General features: G+C 38.2%; 1 protein-coding gene across 1 annotated transcript in view; it reads right to left on the reverse strand.

Annotated features, from left to right (window-relative positions):
• The window catches only part of LOC120541688 (AP-3 complex subunit beta-2), a 104,799-nt gene that overhangs the window by 41,554 nt on the left and 45,018 nt on the right, over positions 1-18,227 (reverse strand). Inside the window, exons 8-15 of the mRNA XM_039773564.1 lie at positions 16,637-16,813; positions 16,037-16,134; positions 12,436-12,490; positions 10,163-10,234; positions 10,016-10,078; positions 8,597-8,729; positions 6,428-6,537; positions 24-200 (exon numbers count right to left, since the gene is read on the reverse strand). Coding sequence (XP_039629498.1) covers positions 24-200; positions 6,428-6,537; positions 8,597-8,729; positions 10,016-10,078; positions 10,163-10,234; positions 12,436-12,490; positions 16,037-16,134; positions 16,637-16,813 — 885 coding nt within the window. The remainder of the gene's footprint in view (positions 1-23; positions 201-6,427; positions 6,538-8,596; positions 8,730-10,015; positions 10,079-10,162; positions 10,235-12,435; positions 12,491-16,036; positions 16,135-16,636; positions 16,814-18,227) is intronic.

The following is an 18,227-nucleotide window of genomic DNA, read 5'->3' on the forward strand; positions in this document are numbered from 1 at the left end:
ATTATCTGTGGATTTGGAGATACCTGTTTCAAGTTAGTTAGGTACAGCTTGGCAGCCAGGTTGAGTATCTGCAGTTTGACAATATCCTCTTCATTGGTAAAGGTTTTTGCCATCTTCCGCAGAACATCAGGTGCTATTTTGGGTACATGTTCACAATATTCTCCAATTAGCCACAGTATGCTAGCTCTTGCCATTGGTACCTAGGAGCAGAAATATTGCAGTCAGACTTCTTCAATTTGTATAGAACAATTTAAAAGAGACACCAGAGCCACTCATTTAATATAATATAATATAATATAATATAATATAATATAATATAATATAATATAATATAATATAATAAAAGCCCTGTGTGCGTCCAGGTGTCCGTGTGTGTGTCTTCTGCTGAAGTGCGCATGTGCAGGGCCGCGACACACATCGCACCATGCCCCGTCCATGCGCACAGCACCTTGGTCGCACACACACTCAAAGCTGGGCACACAGTGAATGGCCTATCCACGGCAGCGCATAATAAGCAAATAAAGCACACACACTGGAAGCTGGGCAAATGGCCTTGCCGTGGCAGCGCTTGATAAGCAAATAAAAGACATCATTGCTGGGGAGATTGCTGATTAGGTAGTCGCGGTCGCTGACATAAAATCCGTTGCTGGGGAGACGCCACACATACAATACTCAGCTACACGCCAGCACAGATTAAAATACTTGCTGGGGAGACGACACAGTCACGATTATCAACTGCACGCCACACATTACATCAGTTGCTGGGGACACTCTGCTGATTGACCACTGTTGTGACAGAAAATTACAGTCATATTACGGACATCAAAGCCAGTATTACTGTCAGAGAAAATTACAGGCATTTTACGGAAATACAAACCAGTATTACTGCGAGACAAATTTAAAGGCACACAATACACTGACCCATATTACAGCCACATACAAGCCAGTATTACTATAAGAGAAAATATTACGGACATATCTACTAACAACATGCCACCCAAAAAAAAAAGGACACGTCAAGTAGGACAAAAGACACAGACAATCAAATCCTATATAAGTAACATCTCCTGGAAGAACGTTCAGCTCAACAAGTAAACATCAACAAAAGAAAGGCTGAAAGACAAAAATAAAGAAAAAATACGAACAAATAGATCGATTGAAGAAAAAGAAAATGAGCGTCAGAAAAACGCTAAACGAGAGAGACTCAGAAGAGCAAACCTTACAAAAAGTTGGCATTTACTTGCCAGAACCAGTATTCAGCCATGGTCAGTTATATGTTGCATTATCAAGAGTTAGAAGTTTTCCAGATGTTGTTGTCAAGGTTGTAGATGGTCCTGATCAAGGCAAACTCTTGCCAAACTCAGACAGAATATTTACAAGAAATGTTGTCTATAATGAAATTTTATAGAAAAATTTCATGAGGTAAAAAAATAGAAAATTTTTCCTAAATATCTTCTTCAGATTTTGTGTATTACAGATTGTTACAAAGGTTTACACTAAAGCAATATTAATTATACTTACTGTATTGTCATACGTTTCTATTTTATTTTTATTATTATTTTACTTTAGGCTTCTTTCAAAAATATTTTTGACAAAAAAAAAAAATTAAGACAAGAAACAGAATGAGGTCAGGGTCCCTTGCCATTTAATATAGACTGTTCCTACTAATGTTTATGCACTACTGTTCTAGCGCCCGTTATCGTAATGGGCTTAATGTCTAGTATAGTATAATATAATATAATATAATATAATATAATATAATATAATATAATGTCATTTTTCTAATCCGCTCCATTCTGATCAGGAGCCTATCCCAGTGGGCACTGGACACATGGCAGGAACAAACTCTGGACAGGGCACCAGTCCATTGCAGGGATAATATAATATAATATAATATAATAAAAAGACAAGTGTCTGTTTATGAGTTTGTGCATTCGTCCTGTGCTGTATGTCTGTTAAATGTTACTTGGTATGCGATTTGTAAAAGCAGTGCTAATGTCTGTGATGCTCAGACTATTGGAATGAAGAATGTAGTTCATGTTATTACTATATGCATTGCAAAATATATTCCAATAGATGGTGCACGCAAACTTTTAACGCTGACATATTGAGGTCTATGCTGATTACTTAGATTTCCACCTGTCTTGGACAGGTAGCACATGCAGTGTACTATATCTTATAATATTCAACACTATGTTGACCAAGTACAACTATTTAATAAGTTTATTTTTGAAATGTAATGACATTTTGACTGGTTAATAGCTGAAACTACTAACCAGGCCCACAATTATGAAAAAATTTAACACACGCCTTTGACGTTACTACTATTAATTTTATTTAAAAGGACAAAGCAATATGCACCTTGTCTTGCCAACTGCATATACTGTTTTCTGTTTACACAAATGTTAATATGAAATTACTAAAGGTTATATTAGTTGAAAAATTAAAAATGTAGTGTTGAATAATGTTTACTTTTTATTTTTTACAAATGTGCAGGACGATTACAAAATATGTGCCAGTTTTTAATATGGTAAATAGAGTAAATTACTGAGATAAAAGTATTTATAAAATAAAAATGTAAGCATAATACAAACATTTATCTTTTTTTTTCTTCAACAAAATGTTACTTCTGAAAAACCAGCCATCATTACCACTCACCATTTCCCAAAAATGTAAAATGTGGGAAAATAATGGAAATGTTAAGTTGAGGTTCTGCTGTATTAAGAAAACAAATGTTGCATGTGTATGAAAAATCAAAACAGATAATAAAATCTTAAATTACAGTAGTGTATAAGTAAGAAGTTAATGTAAACACAACCTGATAGCCCTGTTCTTCATGTATGTAAACACATTAAAGACAGTGAGTATATAGCAAGCTTAAGAATTCTGTAGATTAGTAACATGTTGTTATGAGCTGTTAACAGACTTCCCCATTCTCGAGGAAAGTATATTAATGAAAGGCAAACTTATTTCAAGAAGCAATATTGCAAGCATCAGCTTTTCAGGATATATTCCTCATCATTATAATGAGCAGTTATATTCAGCCATGCTTCTGTAAGTGCCACTTGTTTGAAATCCATTTTGACTTCTGTCCGACACATGGAATAAAGTAAAGGCAACGTGACTTCAAAAAAATAATTACAGGAGGAGATGGCTTCTCTTACCCTGATTGTTGATCATTTTTTAAAAACTTTGCTGCACAGAGTTTTAATTAGAGCCTTGTCTTCAGATAAATAGAACACTATAGCTATGGCGGAGTGGTGGCTCTGAGGCTAGGGATCTGCACTGGCAATTGGAAGGCTGCCAGGTTCGAATCCCATAAATGCTAAAAGGAACTCTGTCTGCTCTGTTGAACCTTTGAGCAAGGCCCTTAACCTGCAATTGCTCCGTCCTGGGTATGATATTAATCTGTATCCAGCCCTGCATGTAGGTCCTCCAACCTGCAGGGAAAAACTTGGGGGTTGGTGGCAGAATTGGCATTCCAGCCACCATAAAAAACCTCACACTGTTCCCACTCCATCTGAACTAGTGTGGTGCTGAGGTGTCATCCGTTGCATGGATTCTGGATCCTGAGTTGGTGTGTCATGTGGTGGGTGTGGCAATGCGCTGTATCAGTGTGTGCTCATAACCCCTCTCTCTCTACTGTTATGTGAGTTTGCTTTTAACAGCCTGATGTATATAGGCATTTTTTAACATAAAAAGATATGTTTATCTGTGTCACGGACCTAACGTTACTGGGAAATGTTGCTGCTTGCTTTGCTTTCATGGCACTCTTCATACTGGGCTGTGCAGTTGAATTTTAAATGGCTATATAAATTTTTGCATGCAGTGGATTAACAGTTTGCACAGTACACGTTTGAAAACAAAATATTTCAAAATTTGGATGATTCTCTTAATTTTACTACTTAAACATCTGAAACATTAATTAAACTTCGGTAGCTTTCCGAAAGCACTTGTGTTTTGTGCATGTGTCTGTGTTTGGTTACAAGACTCATTTGTTGTTAAGAGCAGTCTGTAAGTGGGCAAGTTTGATCTCTGAAAGAACTGGAGCCCTAAATATAAAACAGCAATTGTCACTTTGTACAATTAGCATATTGAGGCAGTTGTAATTGTAATTGTGATTAATATATGATTATTTATGCAGCCCTAGCTGAAACTACAAAATTGCAAAGAATGTAGCAAACAATTTAATCACAGAGTATCCAAATGGCTTAAATGTAGAAAAGGAGTGTGATACACCTGTATGGTCTGTTAGAAATAATTCAGGTTGCTGATATGCTGTTAAAATTACTTTTTGCCATCAAAAAAAAATCAGCTTTTGCCACCAAAGCACTAATGATATGTGAAGGAGTCATGTAATTTTTAAATGACACTCATAACATAGCACAGTTCCAATTAATTCAAGTCACAATATGAACACTGTTCTTGAACACTGTGCTGCTGTCCACTGACCTGCTCCAGACCGATTTAACCTGCAGTATTTATTAACAAACATTGGGGTGTACTTCATATAATATTATGAATTTTGTATTAAGAGGTTACATAACATACCATTCTCTAGCCATTTTAATCCAATTTAGTGTCATGGGGGAGCAGAGCCATTCCTGGAAACACTTTGCACAAGGCAGGAAACAGCCCTGCACTGCATGCTGCTCAATCACAGTTCAGGGCACTCTGTTAAACTCTGTTCTATTAAAAGCTCTGTTTAGTTATTTATCTATCCGTTCATTTTCCAATTTTTCTATCTAATCCAGAGTCATTGGAGGGTACTAGACTTTTCAGCTATGGACATAAAGCCAGAACCAGGACCGAATGGCAGTCCATCGGGGGGTAGCTCACTCATGCACATACCCACAACTAGCCTTTCTTTGTGAGGAAGTGAAATGGAGAATAGCAGCAGTAATAGATCCACACTGAGGCAGCTTTAGAGTTGCCAATCCATCTACCATAACCCATTTTGGGGATGGAGTAAGAAAAACAATAAAGTCATGTAAGACAAGCAAAATCCACACAGAAACAACTGGTGCAGGACTTGAACACTGGACTGTGGTTCCATGTGGCAACAACACTAATCACAGCACCAACATGCGGCCCTTTAAAAAGTAGCAAACAACATTTAGTTACGTTTATGTCTTCTATAGTGAAACACCATTTCAAGGCACTTTATAAATACAGATATTCTGTTCACATAGGGTTTTTAAATTTTCATTGCAGACAGGTGAAGACTGAGAGTCACCTAGTGAATCTGAGGGATTTATTGAGCCAGCGACCTTGGGATACAAAGTTCAAAACCTTAGGCACTAATGCAAAATTTTTTTTTAAAGGTTTTGCAAAAAGACTGTTGATTAGCTCCACCTTTTCAGTGTTACATGGCAGTCTGGGACAATATGTCTGAACGGACATAGTAAAGTGGTTATCACAGTTTTTAAAACGCAAGTACAGGTGGTGTTTCAGCAGTAACAGAATTAGAACACTCAGTGTCTTTATAGAGTTGGACAGACGACATTGTAAAAGTTTACCCCTAAATTCTGGAATAGCATTGTGAATTTCATGCAGGATTTGGAATATACTGTATGTATCTGATGCATTGTTTCAGTATATCAATGTGCCCACCTGTGCTGTTGTTTGGTTCCTGTGGAATTTGGTCCAAATGTATCATGTTGTGTTCATTCAAGGTGAGAGTTGGGCACCATAATGAGTGGTTTGTGTCTTCACTACTGTTTGTGATTTTCATGGCCTGGATATCTAGGTAAATGGGAGACTTCAAGGTTTGCATGCTTATTGTTTCTGAATGATATAGTTAATCTTGCTTCATGTGATTGTGACTGTCAATGCACCTCTGAGTGATCCTTTGCTATGAGCAGAAATTCCAAATCTGAGGTCACAGTTGTCTCCTCAAAAAAACTGGCTTGCTGTCACCTGTTGAGAGACGTAATGGCAAACCTAACTAGAGGAGTCTAAATATGTTGAACTTTAGTGTGGAAAGGGGGATTTGTTGGTTACAGTGACTGCTGCAAAATACCAGAAGGCCCAGTTCACTGGCATATCCAAGTGTGTGAGTCGATTTTTCTGAACAAACCACTCAAATTCCCATTTAATCTTTGTCCCCATCCTCACCTGTGACTAAATATAACCTCTCAAATACAATAAAATGTGTGCCTAGATATTCCGGGTTTACTTTGTCTAACAAGGTGAGAATTTTACACATTTCTGAAGGATCGCTTCTTGTTTTGAAAAGCCTGATAAGATATTTTGTACATCTAATATCTTTATTTAGTAAAAGAAACTCTTTGTAGTTTCAAAAATGAAAGGAACCCCAACATTTTTGAAAGACATACCTCACTATATTCTGCATCTAAAACAATGCAGACAGTCCATCATAACATGCATACAGTATGTTCAATCATCATCACACTTTGAGACAGACCTGAATGTTGTCTGTGAGCTTTGCCATGTGCTTGATGATATCACTGTGCTGAGCAGGCTGCATCTGTAATAATTTCTTGATCACCACGACTGATTCTGCAACCACCAACTCTGAAAAAGAAAACAAAACCATAAACACTAAGCATATTCAGCACAAAAACTACTGTAATTTATCTGCAGTGTGTATCGCATGGGTATGGATAAAAATGTATACTGTATACTAGCATTTAAAATTTGGAATCAAGTAAATATTTTCAAATTTTGATAAAAATTGATATGTTTTTACCAAGGCACCATTAAAACTATAAAATGTTGCAAATGGCTATTACTAATTGAAATTACATTTTTAGCAACGGGCAGCATGGTGGCACAGAGGTAGCACTGCTGCCTTGCAGTTGGGAAACCAGGATTCCCATCCCAGTGTGGAGTTTGCACATTCTCCCCGTACCTGCATGGATTCCCTACAAGTGCTCCAGTTTCCTCCCACAATCCAAAGACATGCATGTTATTGGTGGTGCTAAATTGGCATAAGCGTGTGTTCGTTCTGTGATGGACTGTCCAGAGTTTGTTCCTGCCTTGTGTACTATGCTAGCTAGGACAGATAACAACCCCCACCCCAGCCCTGTGCGATCCTGGCCTGGATTTAGCAGACTAAACAATGACATGACTTTTACAACAACCATTACTCTAGTGTCTTCAAAGAGGGCAGTCTGGATCTAACCAGGTTAGAAAAAGAAGGACCAGATGTACAGGTAAACAAAGGGATCCTATAGTTTGAGAAACAGAGGCTTTAAAGATCCCCTTTAGGACATTGACATAATAGCTTCTGAAAATGGAGCTTTGCAGTCATATGTGAATAATAAATTATAATTCAGTCATTTTGAAAATATAGCAATAGTAAGACCAGTTAAGATCTCTTGCACAGTTGACAAAGGGCACTACATTACTAGTAAAGGGCTATTCAGTGCTTAGGAGTTCCCAAAGTCACTACAGGCAAATTAAAGTCCCAGTGATGTGTGTCTGGACTCTCGTTTGTTCAGACAGGACAACCTTTCTAGACTCCCTCTGGCCTTATCGGTGGTCTGGAAGCAAGGCTACTAGAGCAAGCTCTGAGAGTATAACCCTAGTTTCTCAGACCATGGAAGTGATTCACAGTGCTCACCAGGAAGTGGCCCGCAGCTTAGGTTTAAAAACACAATTCAGCCATTATAGTGGTGACTTTGGAATGAAGAGATGAGCATCTGGCGAGTGCTAAGCTGCTGGGAGGATGTAAAAGGCCAAAATGTAGAGAAACATGAAGTTTAAGGTAAGGGGTGTGCTTGTTGGAGGTACTGTAACTGGATCATCACCTCATGGAATAAATTGAGGTCCTTAATGCTGTCGGTACGTTCTATGGGGCATAGATTGTTTATTATTTGACCTTTTTAATTGCAATTTTTGTTCTAATCTTGTGTTTAAATGCCCTGTCAATAAAACTTTCTGATCCTATCACTTTTGCTTTCTTTGCTTGTTTTGTTTCACATTCAGGGATGAAATGGCGGTGCCATTTACAGACCACTGTGGTTGTCATGAGAACACTGTGTCAGAAAACACATTTACTGTATTCTCTGTAGGCCATTTCAAAATTGGTGTCATTAACACATTTAATGATTGGCTCGGAACTGGGCACGGATTAATAATTGATCAAGGAGTACAGCAGGTGGGCTCAAGTGCACTACCCTGTTGGGTGGCTGTGTTGAGGTTATCAAGCTGTCAGTCTGCACATTCTGGGGTTTTCCATTAGGAGGTCTAAAATTTAAATGCAGATGGTGGCACTAAATCCCAAGTCTAGGAGCCTGTTGATGAGCATTGTTGCACAATAGCATTGAATGGTAATCTGTAGAACTTTAACAGTAATTTGGCCAGGATAGTGCCACAGATGTGACATATTATGTTTCATTATTCCTAAGTTTAAATTCACCTTAACTGCATAACAGGCTGGTTTCCACCCTGTGCTCCATGCTGTCAGGTAAACTCAATTTCTTAATAATCCTGAATTTGATAAATGTGATAGAAAATGGATATATGGGTAACATAAATTGTACAGAAACAAGGCAATAAAATAAAATCTACACATATCTATGAGTTATACTAATTTATTATGATCAATTCATGTAAACTACAAACTGACCATCCCTGTTCGAAAGCAGCTGCACTAGTCCATTCAGACATGTGTCGCGAACCTCTCCAATATTAGTTGCACAGCGTCCAATGGCCTGAATAGTGGCTGCAACAAAGTCCTTATCCATACTTTTTATATAAGTCTGTAAGAAAAACAAAAAAAATTATTTGTTAGAGACAACCAGGGTTGGGTACAAATTATTACGATTATTATTTAAATGTTTTCAAAAACCATTTCACACTTTATAATTATCAGTTAATCAAAAAATGAGAAAACCTCATTCAATTTCCAAACAGAGAAAGCTGTGCTAAGATTAAAGCAAGGATTCTAGGACTGGGACAACTGTCTTTTGATTTTTCTATACATTTACATTTTTTTTTTACAATAGAAGACTTGGCTGCACACTTAACAAAATGATCAGTTGGAAATGGTGATTCTGTTTTATTATACTATTATGCATACAGTATGTGTCTGGGGATCACCTTCCTGGCTGTGCTGTGGTAAGTGGTACCACTTCAGGACGAGAGAGGGCACTGTCTGCCAACTGTCTCTCCTTTTCCACTTGCAGCTTAGAGAAGTTATGTAGTAAGGGTGCAGAGCTGGTCCAGCCCTTTCCAGTTGGAGCTCTGTAAAACTGGATGATCCCTGGTATCTGACTTTGGACCTACAACCGGACCTGGAGCAATCTCCAATATGTTACCTGTGCCTCCCTAACAGTATTTGTTGGGCTATTACAGTGTATTTTTTATTTGTGCCACAGTACGTTTTTTTTTTTTATTAAACAAAGACACCAAGCTGGTGCTCTGAAATTCGAAATGGCTTCTGATATTCTGTCCACCAATCACAATACCTAATTCAGATTAAATTCAGTCACTGGCTTTGCATTCAGCTATGTCTTAGAAAGGATACCATGATGGCTACCCTCAACTAGAGGCAAATACATTCACAGCAGAATGCAACAATTTAATGGCAAAACTATGGCTAAAGTAAGTGTTTGTACTTTATAGACTTGGGAAATTGGCCAAATGTGCCAACTGATAGTAAAGTAACAGACCCTGGCACTTGTCAAGGGAGTCTTAGGAGGATCAACCACTTGTTTTTTTATTTTCGTCTTTTCAGTTGTGGCTTCAACTTCATTGTAAATAAAGCCTTCTTTATATAAATAAAGACCTTTGTTTTCTATATTTTTGTGGAGTTGTGCTGTTTAGCTGTGGGTTTTAGCCACTATCCTCAGAGTATCAGTATGACCATCTCCAAAAAAACTATAGCTTGTTTCTGAATCATTAAGAGGCCAAAACCTGTTGTGAGCTAGTGGAGCAGTAGCCAGGACAGAGTATGTAATGGATAAATTGCAACACTGAATTTATTTACAATCCATATAGAAAATTGACATTTTCACAATAAGGCTCTTAATTTAAAACTTTTTACCTGAAACTCCCTTAGAATTGTAGAGATGTTGGTTTCGTTGGCCAAGTTTGTCAATACCTCCAACTAGAACAAAACAGAAAAAAATAAAGAAATATACATCTGCTTGAAAGGTTCCATCTGTATATTAAATAATAATTATTTTGTTACCTTTAGCACTTTTATCTGTGTTGGGTCAGTTGATCGAATGTAAAAGCTCTTTAAATAAGGCTCAAACATACCCTAAAGAAAAAAGAACAATAGTTTCCAATCAGACGTTGCATGTTTCATCCACCATCCTTATTAATGCTGTAATTTATTCTTACTAGATTTTGTTTTTCTTTTAATAGTCATTGAAAGCCCTTATTATACAAGATTGTGTTGGGCTTTGTTGGTACAAAATATTCAGTTGTATACATAGATTTTTTAAAGAATTTGGTTTTATTCTAATTCCTAGTCTAACTGGTCAAGTCTGCATCCCTTTTTACCCCTTTATGGTATGGTATGCAAGAAAGTGGTTCCTTAGCTCACTCATGCCATATAATGTTCCTGCACATTATACGAAAGCCAAGCCAGACCTCAGTTGTGATTTGGACAATGCTTACTTTTTTGTACTTTAAGAATTAAAGAAAAACACTGTGAAAAAGTGAAATGTGGAAAAAATCTATTGGATCATACATAAAAAACCCTGTCTGCCAATCAAAATAACTGTTATACTTCTGGTCCTAACTATACTGTGCACTCATTTTGTCAAGCTTACTCTTATACAGGTTTGTGGGGAAGCTGCAAGGCATGAACCAGTCCTGGCTGGGATGACATTAGCACATAATGGGAGAATGCAGAGAGACCAATAAACCTAAACTGTACGCCTCTTAGATCTGTGAAGAAACCAGAGTACCACAGAGACACAGACAGAACATGTAAACACCATACTATACAGATTGCGCATGGTGGCTACAGTTGTTTTTAGGCACAGAGCTGGACAGGTTGACATCCGTGGCAGAGCGACGGGCACTGAGCAGGCTCCTATCAATCATGGAGAATCCACTGCATCCACTGAACAGGATCATCTCCAGACAGAGGAGCAGCTTCAGCGACAGACTGCTGTCACTGTCCTGCTCCACTGACAGACTGGGGAGATCGTTCCTCCCCTATACTATGCGACTCTTTAATTCCACCCGAGGGGGGGTACACGTTAACATTATTCAAAGTTATTGTCTGTTTTTACCTGCATTTCTATTACTCTTTAATTTAATAGTGTTTTTTGTATCAGTGCTGCTGCTGGATTATGTGAATTTCCCCTTGGGATTAATAAAGTATCTATCTATCTATCTATCTATCTATCTATCTATCTATCTATCTATCTATCTATCTATCTATCTATCTATCTATAGAACCAGGAGCTAGAGCAAAGTCAGGGAAACCAAGCTAAACTTGTGACTAGGACAACTACAATCTCATAAACTAAGCTCAGGACTTAAGACAAAAATCGTAGTGAAAGGCTGGAGTGAGAGAAGCAAAAGTTAGAATAATGCACATAACTGGGCCAAAATGAGAGATGTAAATCATAGTCAGTGGCTGAAAAGATTATGAAACCAAAAAGCCTCTCGAACAAACCGAATGCAGAGTCATTTTTGTTGAATCCATACTTTGACAATCAGCAATGTACAACTCTGACCTTTGACCTTGTGATGGCACATACTTACCTTAAATCACAAAGGCATAGCACTCATCAAAAAAAATCTAAACGATTACAAGATAGAGCCATGGGAGAACTCAAAAATTAGTAACATAAGTAAAAACATACTGCAACAAAAAGTAAATGTAATTGGATTTCTGTGGCTCAAAACCTCTAAAATGATGTATAGATTATTTTTAGAGCCCTAAGAACTACTTAGAAAAATGAGAATAAAATCATGAATCAATCAAATCAATCAAAAAATCATTTGAAACCAACACTCTGGAGCTGTGAGGCAGCAGCACTAACCACTGTGCCACCCCATAACTATACATCACTCTCTCTTTCTCCTTCTATCTGTAAAGTTCAGAAGCAGGTCTACATATTGGGTGTTAAAAGTTTTTGGTTTTACCTCTTTACTCAAAACTGCTACATGGTTTTACTTCTAATATTGATGAAGGCATCACTATATTTCCTTGTGAGGTCTCACATGATAGGAAGGTTAGCAGCTTAAACCAGGCATTTTGAATCCTTTGGGCGTCAGCTATACCCCTTGACAGCGTCTGCTAACCCACTCACAATTGAAAGTCTTTGTGGTCAAGCATGGCCATCCAGTCCCCATTCAATATTATCAAACCAAAGTTCACCATTAGAGAAAACTATCCTCCACAACTCCATCGCCACTGTGTCAGTACATTTTAAGCCCATATCCAGTATGGCTGGATGCATGACACAATTGTCTTAAGTAAAAGATTCAATAACTTACCCTACGTTTGATGGACATGGTGGCCACATTTTGCAGGACAACAAACTGGACTTCACTGAGAAGAGAATACAGCCATTCAGTTAGGCTTCAGAAAAGATATGAAGAATTAACTCAGATTACCATTTACACAGAAGAACAGCAATTCATCCACTACTGTAAATATTGTAATGAACATCAAGATGGAAAGACCAAGACACACACACTGAATTGAAGTTAATCCCAATAATAGGCATGTTTATTCCACAACAAATAATTGTACAGCAGCTTTCTAGCAGAATTAAACTCGCATATATTGCTTCACTAGACAGGCTATTCCACTCTTGCAGTGTTCCCAATCCTCATCCAGTGTTCTCGTGTCGTGTCCCTTTTTTCAGCTACTCATTATCATCTGGAAGTGTTTACAGTATTTATAATGCCATGGGAATCTCTACCTGCCTTCTCAAGCCTTAGCGGACTTGAAAGGTATAACGAGAAAGTTACAGGGCTCCTGGAATGCAGAGCTCAGCACACCTATAAAGACCCTGCTGTCACCTGTCCAGAACCCGTCCATCTCTAGAGTATCAATGATGGCCATTACAATGTAAACTGCATTAATAATTGTGTTGTCACAGATGAGCTGGGACACTGCCCGGCCGGGACACCTGGACAGTCCCCGAGTTGAACGATACTTCTCCTCGGCCATGAGAGGGCAGCCGCCCGGGTCTAATTGGGGACCACAGGAACGGAGCTGGGACGCTCACCATTATGGGAGGACTTGGCCACTGCCAGGGGGTGCCCAGGCAATTGGGGAATCCTGGATGGCAGCACTTCCGCCACACCAGGAAGTGCTGCTGGAAGCAATCCCAAGGACACCCAGAGTGCTTCCATGTGCTTTCCTGACACTTCCGCTACACTAGGAGGTGACGTCAGGGGGAGCACCTGAGGCTCATCCGGGTCAAGATAAAAGGGGGCCGTCTCCCTCCAGTAGACGAGCCAGGGTTGGGATGAAGGAGACGAAGCTTGTGAGGAGGAGAGAGAAGAAGAAGAAGAAGAAGAGAAAGAGAAAGAAGAAGAGAGTTGGTGAAAGAAGGCATTGTGGTGCTGAAAGGATTAATAAAGAAGTGTGTTTTGGATATTTTGGTGTCGGTTTGTCTGTGTCTGGGAGTATGCTTTCCACAGTGTGTATATCTTATATGTGTACAGTCACTTTTCTGTGGGTTTGTAATGATATGTTTAAGCACATTTGCCGATTGCAGTTGCCCATTGAATCTGTTGTAGATTCAGGTGCCTAAGGCTGCATATGTTTCTTGTCTGAACTTTAAAAAGGAAAAACATTTAATTCTCCATACTGATCAAAAGTTCCTGTTTGCCTTTCTGGTTACTGACAACTGCCTATTCACATTTCAAGTGGCCTTTCACTTTGGTACTTTTATCTCTGCAACTCTAAATAAAAAAATCACCAAATTTGACAGAAATAATTTAGTGATGGTGACAACGAGCAGAGAAAATTGAAGACATAGCCCAGTATTTTTTTATGCCACTTCCAAAATAGTGGTTACTGTATTTTCATGCAGTAGTACTTCTTTCTGACAAACTAGGGGGCTCTGCCCCCAGCTCGCTTTGCTCGCCAACCCCTGGGTAGGCTATACACGCTAGCCACTTTGCGGCTCTGCCATTCGCGTATTGGGAAGTGGATGTACAATTTAAACATATTGTTATTTTCATGGGAATTGTTACATATGCATAATAGAACTATTTTACATTACAGCGAGTAATTAACCATAGCAAAAAAATAAATTGAAAGAAAATTATGTTTCATGTTGCACTAGAGGTATTCGTTGTATTGTATGTTTTTTGTTCTGTTTGGCTTTGAAATTAACATGCAAATAGTTATTAAACTTACACTTTTAATGTAAAACTTCAGTGAAAACAATATTTGGAATTAACTTTTCATCAATATTGCATTGAATTTTGATTCTGTGTTTGGACTTACATCGTGACAACACACCGTATAACTGCCCGTGAGTGAATACCATTTCTTTGTTTTTTTCTTTGACTTTTTCGAATGTTTGTCCCTGTGATTTAATTGTCATAGCAAAAGCTATTCTAACGGGAAATTGTAAACATTTTAATAGTAATGGCTTATCAAAATCTCCTTAGGTGTTAATGTTATGAATATGTACTACATTACATTTCTTGTTGCCTGTTACAATTTTACATTAGAATTGTTTGACCAATTTTGAATACAGCTAATCTTGTCCAATTGCATAGCCAATCACTCATATATAAATTACGCAATAACATTACGATACATCCTTCTTTCAACGGTAATTCAGCCAGTGGAACACCGGATGGTGTTACCGGTTGTAGATTTTCTACGGGATATTGTAAGTTGATGTTTTCATCTTCTGCAACATCACCACCAACTGTTTCAGCAGTCTATTGATATGCATTTAACCAATTTGCTGTGTAACCGATCAACAATTTTTGCATTAATTTGTTTGTCTTCATCATTTCTCTGTGCTAGGATTGCCCATGTATTCATATCTTCTGTTGATAATCCTTTGGGATAATTTTTTTTTTTATTGGGAACTTAAAGTGAGGAAAACATAAAAATTTATAAGAGCTGAGAGCGCAAGAACTGTGTCTGACAAGCATTCACATGAATGAGAGGTGAGAGGACCATGGGTGTGGGCCGTTAACTGGAAATGGTTGAGAGGAGGGTAGGACCCCCTCTACCAACTTGAAAAAATCTCTTGGGAATAGTCTCGTCTCATCTCAAGATTTTCTTTTATAATAGAGAGATTATAATGAATAAATGTGTTTCCTTAGTTAAAGATATATAAATAGGATTGTTAGACTCAGTTCTTGTAAAGATTCTTCTTATGACTATGTACAAAGAGGAAAAAAACTAATGTGTTTTCAAAAAATATCAGTACCAAAATAAGCAACATAACATACATCGCTTAAGCCAATTAAGGCTTGGTGTGGGCAGAAACATATCCCAGCTGCACGGGCAAAGACAGGAATAAAGTCTAAACATGGCACCAGCCCTATACACTGTACACTTACACATTCACACACATCTACAAGAGGCAATTTAAGAATTTCAGAGTCGCCATACAGACAACAGGGTGTCAGATTCAAACACAGGATACAGGATATCTGCCCACCAAAGGGAACTAATTAACCAAATTGTTAATTGTTAAGTGAAAATGCATTAATTGTGTCATATTGATAAGAATATTTCCAACACTCTTGTAAAGCTTTTTGTAGTACTTTAACCTTACAGAATATCAAAAATAAATCATGCCATGTGTAAGATACTGCAGCTAGAAGCGATTAACCAGCTGAACTACATTTTCAAGAAAGTTGTGAGGCAGCACAACAGGCTTAAAAGTAAAGTTCTCCTTATTATTAGATGGCACACATAACAAGTAGCCTATAAAGCTTAAGATGTTTTTAATGAATAATGCATGGGTAACTAATGAGTTCTCTAATAACAAAGCAGAAGAATATCATGCATATCATTTAGTATGGGCAACCTCTCATAATTGCAAGTAGTGTTCGGAAAATAATCTCATAGCAGGACATTTATGCAAAAAATTAAAGCACTCCATACCTGTGACTCCTCATGAGTCTAACCAAAGCCTTAGCAATGACACCAACCTCAGCTTTTGGTGCAAGGTGAAAATACAGCTGGGCAACAGCCATCACCACCTGAAGACAAACAACAGTTTGACTTTAATTTGAATTCTGTAAATGATAAATTGGCACAAGGATATTCTAACAGTGGCTGATTAATGTACTGGGTATCCGACAAGCTAAGTTATCCATTGAGAAGGACATCTGCTGACATTGCTGAATATCTGCACAGGAAACACAATGTCATGATTATCCTGGAACCAGGGCATTCTTCTTACTCCAGTAAGGCACCCTAGTTAGCATACACAGTTATGTGTAAGTGTTCCTTTTTGTGTACTGTATATCAAACCACAATTAAAACTTTAACACCTGAAGCTTAAAACAAAGTTAACCTTGTCTGAAGCAGGGACATCAGGACCCATCATTGTGTCTGTGTGGCTCACCTATCTTGGCTAGGCACAGTTTAAAGAAACAGTGCAGAGCTGTCATGTGTGCTCACCACACACAAGGTGAAAGGTATATCTGGGTATTGTTACAGGAAATGGCAACTTTCTTATTGAAGCAGTTAACAACTTACAGCTGCATTTCTGCTCTGCAGCAGAGGCTTAGTGTTACGTAAGAGCAGTCGGTGGTCAGGATCCATCACGTATGGCTTCCTCTTGACCAGAACAGCTGCTTCTTCTTTATCTTCTTTACCTTCTTCCTCATCTGATCCATAGAAAGCTTTTTCTGCAGACTCCCCAAGGAGGGACTCCTGTAATAAAGGTAAGGAATGCAAATGAAGAGTTTTTACCACTTTAATTTCATTCAGATTTTTAACATTTTTTCGATTCTCTGAAGGCAAATTTATAAATAAAACAGTAACAGAAATTTTCAAGGGACAATATGTACATTTATATCTTTGCCTAAATATAACATTCTCAAACCTCCTTGGTCCAGTACAATGTTGCGGGACTGCACTTATCCTTTTAGCTATGCATACAAAGCAGAAACTAATCCTGCATGTGGCAATAGTCCATTTCAGGTCTCACATATACACACTACACAAAGTCAACTTAGCATTGCCATTTGCAAGTATGTGCATCTCTGAGAAAAACAGAAAGATGTGCTTTGTCTTGAATGTTTCAAAATGGGGACTTTAGAAAACTTCAATTCAGTAAGTAAAGACAAATTTTGAAGAATATAAGAGGAATCATGATTTAATTTTTGTGAACTGGCAATAAAGGTGGAATGTAGGTAATCTATACTAATGAAAGGCAAAGCCCTCACTGACTGACTGATTGACTGACTGACTGACTGACTCATCACTAATTCTCCAACTTCCCGTGTAGGTAGAAGGCTGAAATTTGGCAGGCTTATTCCTTACAGCTTACTTACAAAAGTTAAGCAGGTTTCATTTCGAAAATTCTACACATAACGGTCATAACGGTCGACAACGTCCGCCTTGTTGAACTTTCTTATTTATGGCCCCATCTTCACGAAATTTGGTAGGCGGTTTCCCTGTGCTAACCGAAACCAATGTACGTACTTATTTCGATGGTATGATGCCACTGTCCGCCGCCATATTGAACTTTCCAACGTCACTAATTCTCAAACTTCTCATGTAGGTAGAAGGCTGAAATTTGGCAGGCTCATTCCTTACAGCTTACTTACAAAAGTTAAGCAGGTTTCATTTCGAAATTCTACGCGTAATGGTCATAACGGTCAACAACGTCCGCCATGTTGAACTTTCTTATTCATGGCCCCATTTTCACGAAATTTGGTAGGTGGCTTCCCTGCGCTAACCAAAACCAATGTACTACTTATTTCGGTGGTATGATGCCACTGTCGGCCGCCATATTGAACTTTCCAACGTCACTAATTCTCAAACTTCCCGTGTAGGTAGAAGGCTGAAATTTGGCAGGCTCATTCCTTACAGCTTACTTACAAAAGTTAACCAGGTTTCATTTCGAAATTCTACGCGTAACGGTCATAACGGTTGACAACATTTGCCATGTTGAACTTTCTTATTTATTGCCCCATCTTCACGAAATTTGGTAGGTGGCTTCCCTGCGCTAACCAAAACCGATGTACGTACTTATTTCAGTGGTATGATGCCACTGTCGGCCGCCATATTGAACTTTCCAACGTCACTAATTCTCCAAGTTCCCGTGTAGGTAGAAAGCTGA

This window comes from Polypterus senegalus, chromosome 12, assembly GCF_016835505.1.
Source record: "Polypterus senegalus isolate Bchr_013 chromosome 12, ASM1683550v1, whole genome shotgun sequence".
Lineage (NCBI taxonomy): Eukaryota > Metazoa > Chordata > Cladistia > Polypteriformes > Polypteridae > Polypterus > Polypterus senegalus.